This window comes from Lepidochelys kempii, chromosome 4 (assembly GCF_965140265.1).
Source record: "Lepidochelys kempii isolate rLepKem1 chromosome 4, rLepKem1.hap2, whole genome shotgun sequence".
In the NCBI taxonomy this organism is placed as follows: Eukaryota; Metazoa; Chordata; order Testudines; family Cheloniidae; genus Lepidochelys; species Lepidochelys kempii.
Genome location: NC_133259.1, coordinates 108,271,199 through 108,295,637, shown reverse-complemented (window position 1 = coordinate 108,295,637; position 24,439 = coordinate 108,271,199). Strand labels below are relative to the sequence as shown.

Here is a 24,439-nt window from a genome sequence, read left to right as displayed (position 1 = left end):
CCATTTCCAGCACAAATCCAGGGTTTAACAAGAACGTCTGAAGAACCGGGGTGGGGGCAGGAAAAAACAAGGGGACATAGGTTACCTTGCATAATGACTTAACCACTCCCAGTCTCTATTCAAGCCTAAATTAATTGTATCCAATTTGCAAATGAATTCCAATTCAGCAGTCTCTCACTGGACTCTGGTTTTGAAGTTTTTCTCTTGTAATATCGCAACTTTCATGTCTGTAATCGCGTGACCAGACAGATTGAAGTGTTCTCCGACTGGTTTATGAATGTTATAATTCTTGACATCTGATTTGTGTCCATTTATTCTTTTACGTAGAGACTGTCCAGACTGAAACCAGACTTAAACTGTGATAATGTAGGTTTAGAAAAATTGTCACGGGTGTTGCCCATACTGGTATTCCAGGAGGTGTGAGATTGGGGGAACTCCACATTTGGGGGAGAAGGAATACACACTGCTCACAGTTTAAGTCTGGTTTCAGTCTGGACAGTCTCTACGTAAAAGAATAAATGGACACAAATCAGATGTCAAGAATTATAACATTCAAAAATCAGTTGGAGAACACTTCAATCTCTCTGGTCACTCGATTTCTGATCTCAAAGTGACTATCCTTCAACAAACAAAATTTGAAAACAGACTCCAACTAGAGACTGCTGAATTGGAATTAATTTGCAAATTGGATACAATTAATTTAGGCTAGAATAGAGACTGGGAATGGTTGAGTCATTATAAAAAGTAACCTATTTCCCCTTGCTTATTCCTTTCCTTAAACCCTGGATTTGTGCTGGAAATGGCCCACCTTGATTATCATACACATTGTAAGGAGAGTGATCACTTTAGATAAGCTATTACCAGCAGGAGAGTAGGGAGGGGGGAGGGAAAACCTTTTGTAGTGATAAACACCCATTTTTTCATAGTTTGTGTGTATAAAAACATCTTCTGTATTTTCCACAGTATGCATCCGATGAAGTGAGCTGTAGCTCCCGAAAGCTTATGCTCAAATAAATTGGTTAGTCTCTAAGGTGCCACAGGTAACACAATGTATCTAAAACTGCAGGATAACTTCTAATGAGACATTGGGCTTTGGACACGGAACCAATGCGCACAGCAATGGCTAGTTAGTTCAACTAGCAACCTACCTTCATGCCATTTAAAATTGCCATCTGGTCTGGTGGAACAAAGTGGTGGGAATAAAACGAGAATCCCGGGCCCTGCGTTCACCCATTTTGACTTCTTAGTGGTTCTTGTTAGCGGCAGCCCAGGCATGTGTGGGTTTTGCGTGGGCACAGGGGCTCTTGCCCAGATCCTTGCAAGGTTAGGACCTCAGGGAGAGTATCCTACTGCCAGTGATTATGCTTAGGAGGCCAAAGGCGAGCTGCGAGGCTGGTGGGGAGAGGCCCGAGCCGCCCGCCTGAGCGAGGTGCCATTAGCTGCCAAGGTCAATCCCCTGTAGGGGGACAATGATTGCAATGTAACAGACACAGCTGAGGAAAGGACACGGGCGCCCTATTCCCAGAGCCAGGCCAAGGCTTTGCTGAGCTGGTGGGGACCCTGCCCAGTGTAGACGGGTCAGCCAGACTGTGCCACGCAGCGATCCCCGGCCCCACCAGCACAGTGAGCGTGGGCGAGCAGCCCAGCCACGCGGCTACGACGGACGGGACTATAGCACAGAACTGGGGGGGGGGGGATTCGTGACGGAACATCCCCCGCCCCGCGAATTGCCGAGTCCCCCCACATCCGCGCATGCTCCCCAGCCCCGCCTGCAGTCTCTTCACAGGAAGTTTGGCCTTTCCGCAACCCGTAGACACCGCGGAGCTTCCTTAGCAACCGGCGGGACTGGAGGTGTCGCTGAGAGCGAGGCGCTGCGGAGCCCCGGCCTCTGGCGGACCTGGTAAGAGTGGCGGCGGGAAGCCGGGAAGGGGCTGGGCTAGGGCGGAGGGCTACCCCGGCGGGCCGGGGGGCTTCGTCCGAGAGTTCCTCCGCCGACAGGCTGTAACCGCCAGAGTTACGGACCGAGACTCGCTCCTCCTCGGACCTGGGGCCCCGCACACGGCCCCATAGACTAGAGCCGCAGCAACACCTCAGAGCCCTGCCGACGCCCCCGGGGACTCGAATCCCGCCAATACCCCAGAGCCCTGCTGCTGACACCCCATCGCGGCCTGGAAGCTGCATCCCACCCAGAGCCCTGCAGATGCCGCCATGGACCCACGTCCCGCAGAGCCCCTTAAAAACTCCTGAAGAAGTGAGGTTTTTCCCCACGGAAGCTTATGCTCCAAATATATCTGTTAGTCTTTTTAAGGTGCCACCGCACTCCTTGTTGTTTTTTTAAAAACCTCCGAGGGACCCGAACCCTGCATCCTCCCCAGCCCTGCAAACACCCTCCATGGACTTGGCCGCACATCTGCTCCAGAGCCCCGCAAACACCTGTTCACACAGACCCACATCTAGGGTGACCATCCTTTCCCAACGGTTCCCAGCCCAAGTGCCGCCCGTGAGGCTGTCCCAAGCTGTTCGCCTGAGCCCCGCCTCTGCACGAGTCTGGCGTTGCTGCTCGCCCAAGCCGTGACTCCTTCCCTGCGTGGAGCTGGTATCGCAGCTTGTTCCCCAGCACATTCCTCCACATCCCACCTTTTTTGACAAAAAATGGGCATTTGTTTTGTTTGTTCTTGCCAGCTGATCAAGTTGGCAAGAGAAAACTGGACAAATATCCACCTTTGCCAAAAATTCAGAACGGCTGGAACAGGGCTTTAAAAAAGGGACTGTCCCTGCCAAAACAGGACTTTTGGTCACCCTACCCATATCCTACAGAGCCCTGCAAACATCCCCACAGTCCCAAATTCCATATCTCTGCTGAGCCCGACATACATCCCAATTGGTCTGTACCCCACAGAGCCCTGAAAATGCCCCTTATAGCTCTGTAACCCTGCATACCCCTTTAGAGCCCACATGCAGCCCATGGACCCATGCCACACATTCTCCCCTGTACCGTGCATACACCCCCAGCTGCCTACATTTCCTATTCAACCCTCTACATAGAGCTATACTTTCCATAGAACCATGCAAAAATTTCGTAGACCTATATGACACATATGCCCCCAAAGCTCTGCTTACATTCCCGTTGATGCCCTTGCTGATTTCCTCATATAACCCTGCATGTACCTCCCATAAATCTATAACACTCAAATATGGTGTATAGAGAGTGCGTACTCATTACATAATCCCCTGTATGTGCACTCCAGAGACCTTAACTTCTTCATATGTTCTATATACCAATAGTCCCGCCTCTGTGCCTCCAAAGAACTATAATTCTCCACCTGACCTTATAGTTTCACTCCTCTGCATATACCACTCCTAGACAAAAAGCCCCACCTGAAGCATCCCCTTTCCATCTGATGAATCTTCTGTGGCCGATCAGGTGGGAGTCCTGCTTTGTGAACCACAGAAGGTTCTTCAAGTGGAAAAGGGTGGGAAGCAATACTTCTTCCCCCTCTGCCTCCACTTCATTTTCCTGAACTTCCGAAATGTTCCTTAACTTCCCTCACTTCCAAGATTATTAGGTTACTATTTATGAATAGGAATGAGGGTGTAGATAGCCCCTATGCTAATGTTCCTCCTTCATATTTCTACAGTGTCCAGAATGTGCCTGAGAGTAGATTCCAACAGTTTTGTGGTAGCTCGCTAGAGCCTCACTACTACAATTCTGCTCAGTACTTCCTTTGGGTGTTTTAAAGAAGCCAGTGTTGCTTGGTTTCAGAGGAACAGCCGTGTTAGTCTGTATTCGCAAAAAGAAAAGGAGTACTTGTGGCACCTTAGAGACTAACCAATTTATTTGAGCATGAGCTTTCGTGAGCTACAGCTCACTTCATCAGATGTTTACCGTGGAAACTGCAGCAGACTTTATATACACACAGAAATCATGAAACAATACCTGATTTCTGTGTGTATATAAAGTCTGCTGCAGTTTCCACGGTAAACATCTGATGAAGTGAGCTGTAGCTCACGAAAGCTCATGCTCAAATAAATTGGTTAGTCTCTAAGGTGCCACAAGTACTCCTTTAGTGTTGCTTGGGCCACTCTGCTCCTTTCTTTCTATAGCCTGGCTAATGGCTTCCAGTCCCCACTCGTGCAGGGAGAATTCCTACTTGTGATGGGTAAAGGAGCAAGTTGGTATTTGAAGCCCTGGATATTGTGATTCTACCTTTCCACAAGTCTGTGACTCTAACTCTCTCTTCTTCTGCTTTGAAACCTTTCCTCATGCTTACTTGTTTTATTTCTGTTTAAGGATTTTTAATTTAGGTCTGTTTTCTGCCATTGGGATGCTTTTATTTCTAGTTTCAATCTTGAACATCACTTCTATGCATCTCACTGTACCTCTGCTCTCTGATCTCTCCTAAATGTGTGTCATTTATACATTTCTATTGTGCAGTCGACTCCTGGCTGCATGAATATCAAATTCAGTGGTAGAAAGACTGAAGTCTTCTTGGGTAAAGTACTCTCCCTCCCCCCCTTCTTGTAATTCTAACTCTGTTACTGTCGTCTTTAACTCCTATCTTGATTTGTCCCCAGGTGCTGACATTTTTCAGTTATCCACAGCCACATATTTTATTTTAATTTTTGTTCCTCTTTGCTGGTAAGGTCATTATATCTGGAATATTAGAATTTGTTGTTGACTACTTTCTTCTCTGCTGAAATCTTTATCATGTGGCTTTATTAATTCTCAGAAGAGAAACTGATTTAGAGTGTCTTACTATGGATGACCATGCTAGTTATTACATTATAATATTTTTCGTCTAAAATGTGCTCTTCCAATAGTCTGTAAGCACATGTTCAAATGTTAAACTAATTAACAATATTAAACTAAATGATCTGTGCACTATATTAAAACAGATTGCAGATACTATATTTTCACTATGTTTGCTACCTAGTGGAACATAAGAATGGCCATACTGGGTCAGACCAAAGGTCCATCAAGCCCAGTATCCTGTCCTCTGACAGTGGCCAATGGCAAGTGCCCCAAAGGGAATGAACAGACAGGTTATCAAGTGATCCATGCCCTGTCACCCAGTCCCAGCTTCTGGCAAACAGAGGCTAGGGACACCATTCCTGCCCATTCTGGCTAATAGCCATTGATGGACCTATCTTCCATGAATTTATCTAGTTCCCTTTTGAACCTTGTTATACTATTGGCTTTCACAACACTCTCTGGCAAGGAGTTCCAGAGGTTGACAGTGTGTTGCGTGAAAAAATACTTTCTTGTGTTTGTTTTAAACCAGCTACCTATTAATTTAATTTGGTGGCCCCTTGTTCTTATATTATGAGGAGTAAATAACACTTTCTTATTTTCTTTCTCTATACCACTCATGATTTTATAGACCTCTATCATATCCCCACTTAGTTGCCTCTTTTCCAAGCTGAAAAGTCCCTGTCTTATTAATCTCTCCTCATATGGAAGCCGTTCTATACCCCTAATCATTTTTGTTTCCCTTTTTTGAACCTTTTCCAATTCCAATATATCTTTTTTTGAGATGGGGTGAACACATCTGCGTGCAGTATTCAAGATGGGCATACCATGAATTTATATAGAGGCAATATGATATTTTCTGTCTTATTATCTATCCCTTTCTTGATGACTCCCAACATTCTGTTTGCTTTTTTGACTGCCGCTGCACATTGAGTGGATGATTTCAGAGAACTATCCACAATGACTCCAAGATCTCTTTCTTGAGTGGTAACAGCTAATTTAGATCCCCTTATTTTATATGTATAGTTGGGATTGTTTTCCAATGTGCATTACTTTGCATTTATCAACATTAAATTTCATCTGCCATTTTGTTGCCCAGTCACCCAGTTTTGAGAGATCCGTTTGTAGCTCTTTGCAATCTGCCTGGGACTTAACTATCTTGAGTAGTTTTGTATCATCTGCAAATTTTGCCACCTCACTGTTTACCTAACCAGTTACCAATCCATGAGAGAACCTTCCCTCTAATCCCATGGCTGCTTCTAATTATGTGAACTTCCTGAATACTTTGCTGAGGAAAATAAATTCCACATTTCTCATACTAAATATGGTTTCTTGTTTTATTGCTAATGTTACTTTTTAGCAAGAAGACCATCATTATGGCTGAATGTAGATTTTGAATTTTGGCACCAACAGCAATACTGAATTGTTTGCCTGACATATAGTATAATGTTAATCTTAAAGTTTGTTGTTTTACTATTTGGAGCTTTTATAATATGGAAACCATTCAGAGATCAATTATTCTGGCATTTGGAGAAATACATTAAGTATGATGTGGTAATAAGAAGTTTGGTGATAATAAATTTGCATTAGCAAGTTACAGTAGAATCTCAGAGATACGAATGCCTCTGGAATGGAGGTTGTTCATAACTCTGAAATGTTCGTAACTCTAAACAAAACGTTATGGTTATTCTTTCAAAAGTTTACAACTGAATATTGACTTAATACAGCTTTGGAACTTTACTATGCAGAAAAAAAAATGCTGCTTTTAACTGTCATACATTAAATGAAACAGGCACAGAAACAGTTTCCATACCTTGCCAAATATTTTTTTAAACTTTCCCTTTATTATTTTAGTAGTTTACAATAAGTAAGTTAACACAGTAAGTAAGTAAGCACTGGCCTGCACTCCAAGCCCTGAGCCCCCCACACCCAAACTCCTGCTGCTGGTGCGTGGGGGGCCCACTCTAGACTACCCCAGCAGCAGCCAGTGTGACTGGCCCAGGGGTTGCTCAGGTGGCTCCCGGGGCTGCTGCAGAAGTCACGGAATCCGTGACTTCTGTGACAAACATGGAGCCTTAGTCATGGAATGCCACAGTTCTGAGGGGGGAAAAAAAAGAAAAAACATGGAGGAGAATCCAAGGTGTAAATCAAGAATAGAATTGATTTTGATAAATGTTTTCTCAGTAGACAGTGACTCAATGATTGAGTCATTTAACAGTGTACACTGTGAGCAAGGGAACTTGGACTATCCTAGCAGGACCAACACAATTAATACAATTATTTAATTCAAAATTAATTTGTATAACTCATTCAATCACCTTAAATATTTTTGTAAAAAAACCCCACCATGTATCTCTGAAGAGCTTGTAACTCTCGTATCTTTCTTTAAGTATGAGGTGATATCTGAGACTGTATATCTTTCCTCAGTAGTAATCTGGGCTCTTCATTAAAGTTTCACACTGAAGATTTGATATGTTACATTACAAATAAAATTTCCCCTGTTAAAAGGATACTAGAGTTGTGTTTTCTGCATTATAACTATTTTTTCTAAACTTTGAATATTTTGTTTATTTAATACACTATATGTACATGTTTTCTAGTTGTTAGTTTTTAAAGTGTTCTGTATTCAAAAAGTTAAAACATTTGAAATCTTTTTTGAAATCTTCTTTTCATTTTCTGTTCTTTTCCCATTTTGTCTTTCACCCTATTTATTGTTCTCTGATTTTGCTCTATTTCAGAATATTTTTGATCACTCCTTGCACTTAAATTCTCTTTTTTCCCCATCTTTCCTATCCCTTCCAATGTTTTGCTTCCTCTTTTGTTGTATTTGTACCCATCCCCTCTCCTTCCCTCCAGAGAACAGCTTTGCGCTTTAAGTGCGGCACTAGCAGCAGAGTGAAACTGACTAAACTCAATTTCACTTTACTGCAGGTGTTGCTCTAGCAGAGTGGTAAAGGACAACAATGCAGGAAACAAAGAGATGTGGAGGCGTGTGTTTGAAAAATGGAGTGATTGGTATTTACCCTGCACTGTTTTGGGTGTTCAGCAATACATGATTTATATGCATTGGTTCATATTTCCTGCATTCCTTGCACAACCTAGAATGTGAGATTTGGGTACAACAAAAATCAGGATTAAAGTTCTTAATTTGCTGTCAAGCGGGAATGAGAACTCTGTTTTTAGGTTTGTTTGCTTTTTTCATTCTAGGAATTTATGATAAAAGAATGTCATCAGGTTTCCAAATAAAACCAAAGACTGCAATACAGAAAAGCAAGACATCTTCATCTCCTTCATCTAGTTCTCCAGATCTTGCGGTTAAGCCACAACCAAGGCCCAGTGATAAACTTAACCCCAAAACTATTGATCCGGTATGTAGAGATGGTATTTTTCTGTACCAGCATAAATGAGTAGGGCCAAACAGAAAGTGAGAGAGTCACAAAAAATATGGCATTCAATTGGGACAACAGAAATCTTTGAGCACAGAAGATCTATGGTTTTCTAGGGCTTAGATCTTCTTTTATATTGTCCTATATTTTCCAGAAAGTAAACTTTTTCAAATGTAAGTTGCAGGCCCTTCAAATTGCAGAAACAACAGTGGATCTATTTATGATATGAAGGTTACTAGGTCTTGTTCACCCAGCCTGAAAAACTTAAACCAGGGGTTCTTAGACTTTTGTACTGATGACCACTTTCACACAGCAAGCCTCTGAGTGTGACCCCCCCTTATACATTAAAAACACTTTTTAATATATTTAACACCATTATAAATGCTGGAGGCAAAGCGGGGTTTAGAGTGGAGGCTGACAGCTTGCGACTCCCCTGGAATAACCTCGTGACCCCCTGAAGGGTCCCGGCCCCCAGTTTGAGAACCCCTGACTTAAACAATTGTACCAAGATATGTTAGAAATTCCACTATTTTTTTTACTGGGTTATTGATTTTGAACATCACTACCAACATTGATTACTAGTTTGGTGCTGACCTACTGGAAATATCTATCAAATGTGTTTGTCAAAACTTGCTGGACATAATTGTCAAATTTTGACACTGCATTCTTTTCAGTTAATGTTCCTGAAGAAAGAGGTTGCCAATTCTGAACATACAAATAGTTGAAGTAATTGAATTTTAATACAGCTAAATATAAATGTGTACATCTAGACACAAAGAGCGTTGGCCATACTTTCAGGATAGGGGACTATATCCTGGGAATCAGTGACTCCAAAAAAGATTTGGGGGTTGTGGTGGATAATCAACTGAACATGAGCTCCCAGAGCCGTGGCCAAAGCTCTCATGCAATCCTTGGATGTGTACAAATAGGAATCTCAATTAAGAGTAGAGAGGTTATTTTGGCTTTGTTAGGCACTGATGTGGCCACTGCAGGAATACTTTGTCCATTATTCACTAAGAAGGTTGATTAAATTGGAGAGGGTGCAGGAAGAGCCATAAGAATGATTAAAGGCATAGAAAACATGTTTTACCCTGATAGACTAAAGGAGCTCAATCTGTTCAGCTTAACCAAGAGAAGGTTAAGAGGTGACTTGATCACAGTCTATAAGTACCTACATGGGGAACAAATATTTAATAATGGGTTCTTCAGCCTAGCAGAGAAAGGTATAAAACAGTTCAATAGCGAGAAGTTGAAGCTAGACAAATACAGACTGGAAATAAGTGGACATTAATAGTTAGATTAATTAACCATTGAACAATTTGCCAAGATTCATGTTGAATTCTCCATCACCGCACATTTTAAAATCAAGATTGGATTTTTTTTCTGAAAGATATGCTCTGGGAATTACTTTGGGAAAGTTCTATTTTTCTTGAAGTTAGATTAGAGATTACTTTTTTGTTTTAAAGCAAAAAAGATGTAGTGCCAATATACTTAAGATTCTTGTCTTCACTGAACTGTCAGCATTAGACTGACTATAAGTGGATAAGAAACTATGATTTTTTCTTTTAAAACCTTCAGCCCTGACTGTTCTGAGGTAGCATGAGCTAGAAAAAGTGGGCAAAGCTATTGTGAGTATCCGCATCATTTTCAAGACTTTCTTCTTCCTAACTTGAGAATTGCTGTAGAAAGCATTTTATTCCCTAAAATATGTTTTCTATGCTTGGAGACACTTCATCTGATTTGTGAGTTTAGATTCTTAACTTTTGTTATTAATCATTCAGTCTCCAAGGTCTGCAAGACCTAATGCCTGAGGTAAACAGTATCTAATTCCTTATCCTTTTCACAAGGGTATTTGACAGCAATCTCTCCATTTCTAGGATTGTTTTTTCTATTTAGAAATACTTCAGTTTTCACCTATTTTTTTTTCCTTTTAAAAAATAAGATACATACACACAGGCAAAGGGCTACAGGGTTTTCAATACAAGGTAGTTGTCACTCCTTTTAAGAGGAGATGGGTCTAGCCCCCTCTGACTGATCAGCTGCCTCCCAGCTGAGGCAGAGATCAGGTGATAGCTGGAAGATCATCTAGTACTCATAAAAGTTGCTGGTGACAGTTGTCAGAAGCAGGAGTCCCTGGCAAGAGAATCCAGTTCATGTGAAATCTTCAGGTAATAGTCCTGTAGAGTGTAATCCTGCAAGGAGCAACGTCTGAATGAGATGGGAGCAGAGAAGCTTGCTGTGACTTGGTCATGGCATGGTTAGACCCCTGCAGAAGACTCTGGATTAGTGGAGAGGGAAGCATTCAATATACTGAACTTATGTTGTTTTGAAGAAATAAAGCCAAAACCCTGAGGAAAAAGGGATTGAAATCTTGTGGCTGGAGACTGTTCTGTGGTGCGTGGGCTGATGAGTTAGCTTACCGGTTTACAGTAGGTAACATCGTAGGCTGAACGGAAAGCCAGTGAGAGACTGCAAGCATAATGCTTATGAAAGGTGCCATCTTGTCAGTACTAAAAATTGAAAGCTTCAGTCAACAAGGAACAGTTTTATTAAAACAGAATCTCTTTTTGTGAAAAAATATCATGGTTTCATCAATTCACTGTTATCCAAGCCAACATACAGTGAAATTACACACACAATTATGTTAAAATTTAGTTAACATTGCAAAATCAAGCACTCGAGGGAGAAAATGGGAGACTGCAACCTTAATCAGACTCCTGATGTGTATGCTTTATGATACAATCTTTAATTACATGATTGCATACTATTTTTTTTCCCACAAGACTCCTGGTTCATTCAGTGCACAGAATGGATAGTGTCATTGAGTGAGCAGGTATTTGATATTACTTTTTAGTCTTGTTGTTAAACGTGTGACACTAGACTTTCTCTATTCCTCACTATTCAAAACCCTGCTCTGAAGTAAAAATTACTAACTTTCTCAGAGACTTTTCTGTGGTTCTCATCACTATAGTATCTGAGAGATTCACAAACAGTAATTTATTTTCACAACACCCGGTGAAGTGGTATTATCCCCATTTTGCAGGTGGTGAATTAACCCCCAAATTTCACCCTACTTAAAAACTACTTGCTTACAAAATCAGACATAAAATAAAAAAGTGTGACACCACATTATTACTGAAAAATTGCTTTCTTTCTCATTTTTACCATATAATTATAAAATAAATCAATTGGAATGCAAGTATTGTACTTACATTTTGGTGTATAGTATATAGAGGAATATAAACAAGTCATTGTATGAAATTTTGGTTTGTACTGACTTTGCTAGTGCTTTTTATGTAGCCTGTTGTAAAACCAGGCAAATATCTAGATGAGGTGATGTACCCCCTGGAAGACCTCTGAGTACCCCCAGGGGTACATGCACTCCTGGTTGAGAACTACTGCTCTATATGATCAAAACACAGCCCCCATTAACTTTAGTTGCAGCTGTGAGTGTATAGCATTCCAGGGTCTCAGGTTGTGCACACATAATCAGTGAACACACTGTCAGTGAACATCTAGGAAAAGTTTTGGCTTAAGCGATTGGTTAGCATCATCATATAGGAACTCTCAGGAATAGGCAGGGATAGAATCCAGTTCTCCAATGTAGCATTCAACTGCCTTAACCGTGAGACAATCTTTTATCTTCTTCTAATCTTCTGTATCCTTCACTACATTTCTGAAAAAAATTAGGCAGGGATCCTACCTCCAGCCTCCTTCATTGCATAACATTGCTTCATCTCCACTGAAGGTCCGTTGTGTGTACTGAATGAGGCAGGGGTCATGTGGGGAAAAATTGTATCACAGCACATATGCACAAGGCGGCCAAATTATGGTTGCACAGCAACCCCTCCTCAATTGCTCAAGTCTTCTTGCCCAGCCGGTCCCAGTCTCCTCCCTGGCTCCTCATCAAGTTCATCTTCCCACCCTCACTGGCTCCCAGTCTCCTTGTCCCAATATCCTCCTTCTCTTCTCCTCCCCACCCAGTCCAACTCATATCTCCTCTTCAGTCAAGTCAGGCTTTGTGATGTCTGTGTGCCATCTGGGGGAGCTGGAGAGCCCAGGAGCCATGCTCCCTCCCCACTTATGTGAAGAGACCCCTCCATCCCCATGGGGCCATCATTGACTTTAGTGGGACTACTTGCACGAGAAAGTAGAAAAATGGGATGGGAAATGAAAAGTTCATTAAGGATGAGCATATTTACTTATTTTTCTTAACAAAACAGTAGTAACATACTGCTGTGAGGTTACTTTATTATTTAATTAAATGTTAGAATTTTTTCCATCCAGTCTCTGCAGTATCTTTACAGTTGTTTTTTGATCACAAGATTGTTTGTCACATTTCTCTCTAAACTGCAATACTGAAGTACATTTATAATGGTTATAACTGAAATATTATGATAGTGAGTAAATAATGCATTTCACTTTTTTGTCCACCCAGTTTGGGGATCGTTCAAAAGCTCCTTCTGCATTTTCTGCCATTTACTCTAAAGGTGGTATACCTTGCAGGTAATGAATTTTTAAAAACAATTTAACTGAATCTATTCAGACAGTAGTCTTAGGTGCAGTTAAATAGATCAAGACTCATTTCTTTATTACTGTTTGTGTAGGATGAAAACTATACACTAATTTGTATGTTCTCTGGCTATTTGATTTTACTGATCTCTGAAGGTGCCTCTGATACTTAATTCTTCTCAAAAGGAAGCAAAAACAACGAGGAGTCCGGTGGCACTTTAAAGACTAAAAGATTTATTTGGGCATAAGCTTTCGTGGGTAAAAAACCTACTTCTGCATCTGACGAATTTGTTCCGATGGAGTTGGGGTGTACTTCACTGGTGAAATTTTTGGCATTTTGCAATCTTGTGGTTTGCGACCCAATCAGCTGAACAGAGATTGGCTGCTGGTTCACAATCTGCATTTGCAGGGAAGTCCATCCTTTTAGAGTTCTCGTCCTTAGGATTGGACTTAAGTCTGCCCAGCCAGGCTCTGTTGTTCACCGCAGTTACAACCAGGGAATTTGGGGCCAGATGGGAGAAAAAGCCCTTAGCTCCCTGCGGTGGGAAAAAGTGTTTCTCCAAGCGCTTTGTGGTAGGTGGTATTGAAGCTGATATGCTCCAAAGAACCTTTGCAGGCTCTAGGAGTGCATCATTAATAGGGAGGGCCATTCTCCCAGGGGCAGATGGCTGCAGGATATCCAACAACTTATGGGTATTTTAGGAACTCTGCCTGAATGCCTAGGGAAGCCACCACATGCTGCAAAAGGTCCTGGTATGTCTTTAAGTCTAAAGGCACTGAAGGAGAGGAAGAGCCAGGCACTGCCAAATCGTCCAGGGACAAAGAAGAGGAGCCAAGGCCAGATCTTCCCCCTTGTGGACCCAGATGGGATGATTCCAGAGGCTCCCTGGGGAAGGGGAAGGCTCTCACTGGTGCCTGAATCTGTGGTGGATTGGCAGTTCCCGCCACCATTCTGCCCGGCGTTCTCACCTTAGAACAAGATGAGGAGTGCAACTCTTGCGACTGAGGAGCATCCCACGGATTCCATGGAGGCCACTGGGCAAAAGGATAAGGCATTAGTGGCCAACAGGTGCAGGGCCAACCTTGAGACAAGTGCCTATCCTGGTACTCATGGTGCTCCATGAACAGCCCCCCGTGAGCCAGGCAATGGAGAGCAGGAGAAAAAAGATCCCGACCTTGATGCTGAGGAGTCTCAGGTTTCTCGGGATAAAGGTGGAACAAGCCCTGAGGGGGTGAGCAACCAGTCCAACTCATCCATTGCCCAAAACAAGGGAGAGACTGGTGCCGACAGTGGGAACAATACCACAGGCTGAGTTTGCCTCTGTTGTGCCCAGTGCCAGGAGCAATGTTGAACCTGAAGTCAGCGTTGGTACTGAAGTAGCTGATGGTCCTGAAGTGGAAGGTGGTGAAACCACCACGGTAAAATGGGTGGCACAGGATGCACTGATGCCGAGGAGGTCCCTTGCCCTGAGCTCAGCACCGACTCCACTTCCACTGACTGTGGAAGGGAAACATTGAGGTGTGGTGCCAACACAAAGGTTAGAATCATAGAATATCAGGGTTGGAAGGGACCTCAGGAGGTCATCTAGTCCAATCTCCTGCTCAAAGCAGGAACAAATCCCCAATTAAATCATCCCAGCCAGGGCTTTGTCAAGCCTGACCTTAAAAACCTCTAAGGAAGGAGATTCTACCACCTCCCTAGGTAACGCATTCCAGTGTTTCACCACCCTCATAGTGAAAAAGTTTTTCCTAATATCCAACCTAAACCTCCCCCACTGCAACTTGAGACCATTACTCCTTGTTCTGTCATCTGCTACCACTGAGAACAGTCTAGATCCATCCTCTTTGGAACCCCCTTTCAGGTAGTTGAAAGCAGCTATCAAATCCCCCCTCGTTCTTCTCTTCCGCAGACTAAACAATCCCAGTTCCCTCAGCCTCTCCTCATAAGTCATGTGTTCCAGTCCCCTAATCATTTTTGTTGCTCTCTGTTGGACGTTTTCCAATTTTTCCACATCCTTCTTGTAGTGTGGGGCCCAAAACTAGACACAGTACTCCAGATGAGGCCTCAGCAATGTCGAATAGAGGGGAACGATCACGTCCCTCAATCTGCTGGCAATGCCCCTATCTATACATCCCAAAATGCCATTGGCCTTCTTGGCAACAAGGGCACACTGTTGACTCATATCCAGCTTCTTGTCCACTGTAACCCCTAGGTCCTTTTCTGCAGAACTGCTGCCAAGCCATTCGGTCCCTAGTCTGTAGCGGTGCATGGGATTCTTCCGTCCTAAGTGCCGGACTCTGCACTTGTCCTTGTTGAACCTCATCAGATTTCTTTTGGCCCAATCCTCTAATTTGTATAGGTCTATCCCTACCCTCCAGCGTATCTACCTCTTCTCCCAGTTTAGTGTCATCTGCAAACTTGCTGAGGGTGCAATCCACACCATCCTCCGGATCATTAATGAAGATATTGAACAAAACCGGCCCGAGGACCGACCCTTGGAACACTCCACTTGATACCAGCTGCCAGCTAGACATGGAGCCATTGATCACTGCCCGTTGAGCCTGACAATCTACCCAACTTTCTATCCACCTTATAGTCCATTCATCCAGCCCATAGTTCTTCAACTTGCTGGCAAGAATACTGTGGGAGACTGTGTCAAAAGCTTTGCTAAAGTCAAGGAACAACACGTCCACCGCTTTCCCTTCATCCACAGAGCCAGTTATCTCGTCATAGAAGGCAATTAGATTAGTCAGGCATGACTTGCCCTTGGTGAATCCATGCTGACTGTTCCTGATCACTTTCCTCTCCTTTTCCTTGAGGACCTGCTGTGTGATTTTTCCAGGGACTGAGGTGAGGCTGACTGGCCTGTAGTTCCCCGGATCCTCCTTCTTCCCTTTTTTAAAGATGGGCACTACATTAGCCTTTTTCCAGTTGTCTGGGACCTCCCGCAGTCGCCATGAGTTTTCAGAGATAATGGCCAATGGCTCTGCAATCACATCCGTCAACTCCTTTAGCACTCTCGGATGCAGCGCATCTGGCCCCATGGACTTGTGCTCATCCAGCTTTTCTAAATAGTCCTGAATCACTTCTTTCTCCACAGATGGCTGGTCGCCTCCTCCCCATGCTGTGCTGCCCAGTGCAGTAGTCTGGGAGCTGACCTTGTTCGTGAAGACACAGGCAAAAAAAGCATTGAGTATGTTAGCTTTTTCCACATGCTCTGTCACTAGGTTGCCTCCCTCATTCAGTAAGGGGCCCACACTTTCCTTGACTTTCTTCTTGTTGCTAACATACCTGAAGAAACCCTTCTTGTTACTCTTAACATCTCTTGCTAGCTGCAACTCCAGGTGTGATTTGGCCTTCCCGGTTTCACTTCTGCATGCCCGAGCAATATCTTTATACTCATCCCTGGTCATTTGTCCAATCTTCCACTTCTTGTAAGCTTCTTTTTTGTATTTAAGATCAGCAAGGATTTCACTGTTAAGCCAAGCTGGTCGCCTGCCATATTTACTATTCTTTCTACCCATTGGGATGGTTTGTCCCTTTCATCTCAATGGGGAGTCTTTAAAATACAGCCAGCTCTCCTGGACTCCTTTCCCCCTCATGTTATTCTCCCAGGTTCACAAGGTTCAGTAGTCTGCCTAGCCAATGGGGCTATAAATGATGTAGCCCTGGTAAAGTCTTGGACCAAGGGAGAGGTCGGGAAGGAAAGGCAGAGGTGGTCCTTTGCTGCCTGATATGCTGTCAATGTGGAAACAGTCCGTGCTGGCATTGTCCTCATTGGTGCCGGACTCAACAGATACGCTGGGGCCAGAACTGGTGTTGACAGTACAGCGTCTCTAACCTTCCTGTGCAGTCCCGGGAAGTAGTTAGAGGCACCTGTGCCATCCTGCATGCCAGTGCATGCTCTTTCTGGAGGAAGCAGAAGAATCTCCACGAGACTCTTATGTGATCTTTTCCTCTGTGCACTCAATGTGGAATGGCTCCTCCATCGTTTTAGAGAGGTCCTGACTCCAGAGCACAAAACGACAGCACTCTGAGAATCTAAGGATGACTGATCCAGCATGGGCCTCAGTGCTGGAACAGGCCACATGGCCTGTTCGAGCAGATGTTGCTTTGGGAAAAGGTCTCTAGCCACCTGAGTCCATTTTGTGAATGATTTACAAATTGAACACCACTCCTTGACATGGGCGTTGCCCAAGCACTGGGTGTGGGGATCATTCTTGGGGAGGCCATCCCAAGGAAAATAATTAGCTAAATTAACTAACATTAAATTTAACTAATACTAAGGTTACTAACTAACTATATAGAACTAGAAAAAAGTCACAGAGAGAGAGATTGTGAGGTTAAGTACCACACAGAGCTCCAACTCTAGCCACGGAAGTAACAAGGAACTGAGGAGGGTCAAGGTGGTGCTGTCTCATATAGCCAGAGGAGGGGCTTTGAGCAAGAGGCATGAACGCCGCCTTCTGCTGGTATTGCTAGGCAAAATTCTCCAGCTCTGGTGTCCTGAGTGCATGCACATCTAAGTGGAATACATGATTGTATCTACTTAAAGAAGAACCAATTAGATCTAGCATAAATACAGATAGACTTAGTTTAAAAAAAAATAGTTTGATCTTGTAAATATCCATATAAACAGAAAACTTTTGTTTTGATAAATATCAGTACATTAAGTATCAGGGGGTAGCCATGTTAGTCTGAATCTACAAAAACTATGAGGAGTCCAGTGGCACCTTAAAGACTAACCGATTTATTTTGGCATAAGCTTTCAGGGGTAAAACTCCCCCACTTCTTCAGATTCATGGAGTGAAAATTACAGATACAGGCATAAATATACTGGCACATGAAGAGACGGGTACCTCCACTTGTAAGGCAACTAACTCCCTTCTCTTCATGTGCCAGTATATTTATGCCTGTTTCTGTAATTTTCACTCCATGCATCTGAAGAAGTGGGGTTTTTTATCCATGAAAGCTTATGCCCAAATAAATCTGTTAGTCTTTAAGGTGCCACCAGACTCCTCGTTGTTTTTATCAGTACATTAAGTTTGCAGGAAAAACAGTTGGTGTTGATATATATATGGGAAATACAATGTAATTATTATTATTTACAGCTATTTTATTTTTAGCCTCTATTTACAGGTTGTTGAAGAATTCAGATGTTGCCTTTTTCAGGAGTTGTAATGGTGTGTCAAAACGCTATAGCGTTCTGCCCAAATAGGGCTGTGCATTTCACTGGGAAGGCAGTGCATATTAGATGGGTATATATACCTTTATAGTGATTTTTTCAAAACATTTGTGGATCTTTTGGTATGACTAGCATGTTAAAGAAATTTACTGTTATATGCTGTTTGTTTCTCTGTACCATTTACTAACTTGTGTTCTGCATGATAGGTTGGTTCATGGCTCAGTAAAACACAAATTACAGTGGGAATGTCTTCCTGAAACTCTTCCATTTGATCCTCTTCTTATTACTTTAGCTGAGGTAAACTTGCTTTTCTTGAATAATTATAGAATAGTACAAAGCTTTTTTGCCATGCAAAGGTCAAAAAATGAAATTGGCATGCAATATTCAAATAGGTGGGTAATTGAATGTTGATAACTACAATAACTAAAACAGTTGTTTACTTATTACTTCATATGTCAAGTGCCAACTCACGCCGATATCTAGAAACTGTCATGATTGGTGGTTTTCTGGAGACCCAAATTCAAATCTTACACAGATTACAAGAATAAATAATATTAAGATGTTGAGCATTTAAAGGCAAATCCAGTTCCCAGTGTCCAGACCAGCTGGATAGTGGGAACCTTCACGGGAAGAAAGATGGGGAGGAACAGAGGACCTGCATAGAAGCAGATACTTTGTAGTCCTCCAAACACCTCCAAGGAACTTGAACACTTATTTTACCCCTCTTAGTTTTATTCCCAATTGTTATACCTCATCTTTACCTCAGCGTGGAATCCAAAAAGTTACATTCCTTAGGGGTTGTAGCTAGTAGATCTTTCTGGATTACTGGATGAGCTGCGTCTGGTGGACATTCACTAGTCTCCTTTATCTGGATCCAATCATTGGATCCCAGGTGCTCGTAGGCAGGCTGAGACTGGAGAGAGTCTGGGTGTTGTCTATGCGCACTCTACGGTCCTTTTGCCTAGGCCCTGAATCTTCCAAGCCTCCCCCATAGCTTTTTCATGTTCCTAGAGTTGTACTGAAGTTGTGGATCCATTGGATTACTGTTCCCCTCTTCAGCAAATAGGACAGTGAAAGCAAGGGGCACACAAACTTTGCAACAGAATTGCTAAATCAGTTGTGCTTTACTCACAAACAAAGCACATGAGAGATACCTCTATAGAAAATAAAAACTTTTATGCAAAACTCTCCTTCCAGTGCCCCCACCACTCCAGGAGTCCTTTGGTCAGTCCTTTCAGGGTCCCATTGTTGTCTTCTTCTACTCCCTCCTTCCCTGCCCGCAACAAAAGTCAGTGAGAGCCTTCCCATTATAAGGTTGCAGTCCCCCCTTTCAAGTGACTTTCCTCAGTGGCTTTGAGTTCCTCATCAGGTGATCTGATGGTTGGTTACAGACTCACCTAGGAGAACTAGTTACACTGGGTAGCAGCTAGCTTATTGTCTTAGGATGTTTCCATTTGAATGGGAGACCATCCAGATTAATGACTCTTGATTTCTGTGCTTTATTAGCCCTTTACTAACACTTCTGGAATCCCCACTCCGAGATGGAGTTTTGATATAGCTATGTACGGACATACACTAATCCATCACACCTTCCCCAGCGAAGGCCTAAGGGATAGGTTTTAGTGGCATCAGCAGAAGCCTTTCTCTCTATCCTTGGGCTTTGGATCATCTTGTCCTTCTCTTCATCTTCCTCCCAGCTCTCTTCTTTTGTATACTCTCTGCTACACTAACTAGGAAAGGCAGAGGGGAAAGAAGATGAAGCACCTAATGGCTGCTGATTAGCAATTGCAACCAAAAATGCTAGTGGCTAGAGGGAAAACTTCAAGTAAAACCACCTTCCCAATCCAGTATGAAAGGAGAAGTGAAGCGGAACAGCTGTTCATTCTTTCTTCCTTTCTACCCTTTGCAAACATCACATGAATAGGATTCAGTCAGAGGGTAAATCAGGAACAGAAAGGACTGTTACAGTACAGCGTTTTTCTTGCCTATAGAGGGCTGTAGCTTTCCTTCCCATCAGTCTAAGAACAAAAAATAAGCATGTTAGCTAAATGTTTCTGTGGAAAAGAACAGTAGTTAATAATAGTGGTGTTCAATTGTCATTATGTTTCAGAGGCAACTTCCCCTTGAATCCATTTGTCTTTGTTTTATCTGTATACAAACTCGGGAAGACAGGGATTTACTAGTTCTTATTTGGAAGATTTTCTTCACAATTATAAGGGCTAGAAATCTTAAATTGTGTACAATCTTATTCTATCGTGGGAGTTAAATTAATACATAAACTCCCAGCATATAGCCACATCTGGCCTATTTTGAGTATGATTTAGAGATTAGAATCTGTATTTTATGCATTGTACATCAAATGGTGACAATGCTGTTCTGTAATCCGTTTAAACTCTCCTTTTGACCTTATATAGGCCCAATAAATACTTGTCCTAATAATGCTTTCTGAAGAACTGGAAAATTTCAGTATAGCTCTTTATGGAGGTTGTGATAATGTATTGCTCTATTTGAATAGTTTTGTGTCTTAATATTATTTTAAATTGTTCTTGGAGACATTTCTCCCAGGGAATGAGAACTCTGTGATGGATTTCCAGCAATATTTTAAGAGAATTAATATTTTGAAAGCGAGTAAGCTTTTAATAAACCCACATAGATATTGTAAAATGTCATTGTTAAAAGATAGTACATCCCTAGTGTGAAACAGACTTTCAACTGAGGGGTAATGTTCAGCCAAAACGGTTATTTTTCAGTTATCTTATTACAATTAGTCACTGTCAGTTTCTATAGATACCTTTAGCGGCAATATATTTGTTTTTGAGCCCTCAAATTGGAGTGAATTACAGCTCCCAAGAAGCTAATCTAACCAAGTTACATTTCACACTGATAAACATAGTATAAACAAAGATAATATTTGAAGATGGTCAATCAGTTTGAGCAGTTGAACATTTTTTTAAAATAATCTTCCTCTGTAATTTGGGTTATGGGAGAGAGTAATGGAAAGTTGCTGAACAAACAAGAACCAAAAAGATTTGTGGATTTTGCTGTTCATAATAATACTTTGTTTTATTGGGGAGTGACCACTATAATTACAGTTGCACAGGGATTTCAATTCAAATCCTGTTTTCAGTCCCTTTACAACCTTTCAGCACTTTCATTCTTAAGGCCTGAAATATTTCAGACTAGGGCTCTGTCCAGTGGTAAATTTTCTAAAATACTGAGCAAAAACATCCTAAAATTTCAGATGTTTACATCTGAAACCATGAAATTGACTATTTAAAAAATCCTATGACAGTGAAATTGAGCAAAATGGACCGTGAATTTGGTAGGACTCTAAAAGTGGTGGGTGAAATTCTGTGGCCTGTGTTGCAGGAGGTCAGACTAGATGATCATAATGGTCCCTTCTGACCTAAATATCTATGAATATAGCATTGTGGTGTGAAGAGGAAGGCCTTTGGCATATTTGCCAAAATAGCTCATCCAGAGCTGAATTTGGGTCTCAGAGCTCCAGCTCCTGTAGAGAATCCTTTGATTCTTTTGTGGTTTCAGAGATTCTCCTGTCAGTCACCAGTTTCCTGTGTGTAAATTTAGGTCCATCCCAACTATGTAAAGAGAACCTTCTCTTCAGTGAGTTAATCTTACTCACTGGAAGTGGGGCCTTGTCAATCAAAATGAATTACAGTCAGTAAGCAGCCAGGAAACCTAGTCGAAAATATGCTCAAATTTATCCTTACCTTCTGCTCTTTGTACTGGTCACTATAAGTTACTTTGTGTCCAGTCTTATTTCCTGTTTTCCCAACATTTGGCAGGGAGTTTGCCTGAAAAGACATTCCAAGAATCTCTACAAACTTAAATTTAGGGCATCTCTACATTTGAAATTCTACAGCAGCACAGCTCCAACGCTTCAGTGTAGACACTATCTACGCCGAGAGGAGGGGTTCTCCCATCAGTGTAGGTAATCCACCTCCCAAAGAGGCAGCAGCTAGGTCTACAGAAGAATCATGTCAGTTTAACTACACCGTTCAGTGGTGTGGATTTTTCACACCCTTGAGTGATGAAGGTGGATAGACTTAATTTTTTAGTGTAGATCAGGTCTTAGAGTCCTGTATCAGACGTGCTAGGCTGAACCTGAGCTATGTTTAGGTGCTTTTGAAAGAAAAAATAATCTCTTAATATTTGAAGTGGCTGAGGGACCTTCTCTCACAGAACAAATCAAAGATTTCTGCCATATAGATTGTGAGTTCCTGTGATTCAGGACATCACAAGCCTGCACCACTTTAAAGTGTCAGCCTTGTACTGCATTCTGTTTTTCATTAAGAGTAGGGGAAATCCCTTAGAAATGTCATCTATTTTCTGTTCATGGGGCTGTGGAGAAATTACTTTGGGAAGATGGAATGAAGATAAAGAAGTACATCTGTTGATGAAAATGACCATATTAAAAGGGTAAAAGTATTCTTTCACGTATCAAGGAAAAAACCTGAATATTTAGTGAGCAGAGGTATACTCAATGAATCCACATGGTGGAGTAAGTGTGTTTTTATGTTTTTGAATGGCTGCTGCAATAAAACATAAGCAATATATTGCTACTAGAGGGAACTTTTTGATGTTTTAATGTAGTGTTGTGTTAAAAGTTACATATTAAGAAAAGATATTTTCCATATATATATATATATATATATATATATATAAACAGGGACTAAGAGAGACAAAACACCCATATACATTTGTATCAAAGGAGGGCTTTAAGGAATTACTCTTGGTTGAAGATGCTCCTGAAAAAGCAATTCCCTTGTTGCCTCGACTCGTTCCAGTGTTAAAGGCTACTCTGGTATGTTTCTCTTATTTTTCATTTATTATAGTCTTGGATTCTTTTCTTACAAAGAAAAAAAGTCACAGTTTGGTACAAGTGTTGCAGATGGGAAACTATCTGAGTCCTAGGATGACAGAAGCAACCCATGAGAAGTTGGGCAGCTCTCGAATGACTCTTCAGGCTCTGAGAGAATGTCTACTCTCAGTGTAAGCCTGTACTTGAGCCTGGGCTCAAGGCTGACCACTCCTTGCATCTACACTGCAATTGTGTTAGCCAAGGGCTGGGACCCAGGAGGGTCCAAGCTCAAGTCAAGCAGGGTCTGAGCCCTATTACTTTACAGTGTAGTCACTACCCCACTTGACTCAGGTCCTGGGAGTCATTTGGAAGTATCCCACAATTCCATGGGACATCTTCCTTAGTCCTCTCTATCCCAAGAATCTGCACTCTATTGAAAACAGAAGTCCCTTCCCTCCCTCCCCGTTGGCAAACGGAGGCAGCTCAGGTCAGCGTTAACTTATTCTGTTCTGAGCACCAATCTGCAAGCAAATTATCAGAGAGCCTCCTGGGTGTGCAAAAGAGAGCGAGTCCATCAAGCCTTTTGCAAAGTGGGGTGCTTCCTGGTAATGTGCAGGGTGGGCAGTAAAGTTTTCTTACAGTGCATCATGTTCCTAAGGCTAGAGTGACCACATTTTGGGAGGGGGAGTGCTCTAGGGACTCTGAGATATAATTACTTTGATATGGCTCTGCACACTGCAGTGTGAACACCAGAGCACTAGGTTCGAGCACAGGTCAGAAAATTCTTAACCTAGGGTTAAAATATAATGTAGACACTCAAGCCTAAGGTTCCCTAACACAGGTCAGCTAACTGGATTCCCATTAACCTTGGTCTTACGTTGCAGTGTAGACATACTCAGAGTGTGGGAAATAGGCACCAGTAGAACTTCAACATCATTGTGCTTTATGTATAATATGCATATAATCAAAGGTAAAGGGACATATGAGGTAAAATGCACAGACCCACAGCAAATAGATAAGACTGTTTTATGGAAGGATTGAAATAAAATTAAAGGGGTTCAAAGGATGAAATGGAATAGATCAATGGGGAAAGACGAATAACATTAGAAAATGGGACTAAGCATACTTTTTAAAATGTGTATTACAGTAATTCATTCGAAGGAATTGAAAGGTTATGGCAAGGCAGAAGTCTTAGGTTGGAATGGACCTGTATGGGGACTCTTAATACAATGGCCAGATCTGAAAAGATGCTTAGGTACCTAAATTCCAGATTTAGGTTCCTTTGCAATCCCTAAAACCCCCCACTTGGCTGCCATCCAGCCCTGTGGGAACCTAAACTCAGTGCTGAATTTCCACTAAAAGTTCCTTAGGCATGTAAGTATCTGCCTCTGAGCAAGCACACTGCTGCCTCACTCTAGGCATCTGGATTCCTCTCTCCCACCTAAGCCTTATTGTTATCCATGAGCCAGGGGAAGATAGGCGGAGGAATGCCTGTTTTGTCTGTGGGGCCTGATCTGGTAGGCATGCTCAGAGGTTCAGCATTGCAGCACCTAGCTCTCTTTATGGATCTGTGTCCAGGTCTCTTTTCAGGATTATATTTCTGGTTTTCCCACTGACTTGCTGTGTGAATTCAGCCAAGTTAAATTATTTGTTAAATTACTTATTATTTTGCTGTGCCTCCGTTTGTTCACCTATAAAAGGGTAGTAATTGTTATTTACCCCATGGATTTTACGGGGATGGATTAATACTCGAGAATTCTTTGAGATCCTCACGTTATGGGCA

The 24,439-nt window shown here is 42.2% G+C and overlaps 1 protein-coding gene across 3 annotated transcripts in view; it reads left to right on the top strand.

Annotated features, from left to right (window-relative positions):
• The first annotated feature begins 1,721 nt into the window (after nucleotides 1–1,721).
• PACRGL (parkin coregulated like) overlaps nucleotides 1,722–24,439 on the top strand; it is a 32,548-nt gene continuing 9,830 nt past the window's right edge. The window contains exons 1-5 of one of the 3 annotated variants that reach the window (XM_073342397.1): nucleotides 1,725–1,900; nucleotides 7,958–8,118; nucleotides 12,575–12,642; nucleotides 18,041–18,131; nucleotides 22,567–22,659. In XM_073342397.1, the coding sequence (XP_073198498.1) occupies nucleotides 7,975–8,118; nucleotides 12,575–12,642; nucleotides 18,041–18,131; nucleotides 22,567–22,659 (396 nt within the window). In that variant the 5' untranslated portion in view covers nucleotides 1,725–1,900; nucleotides 7,958–7,974. Of the gene's footprint in view, nucleotides 1,901–7,957; nucleotides 8,119–12,574; nucleotides 12,643–18,040; nucleotides 18,132–22,524; nucleotides 22,660–24,439 lie in introns of all 3 variants that reach the window. The other 2 variants (XM_073342396.1, XM_073342398.1) reach the window with 2 other exon arrangements.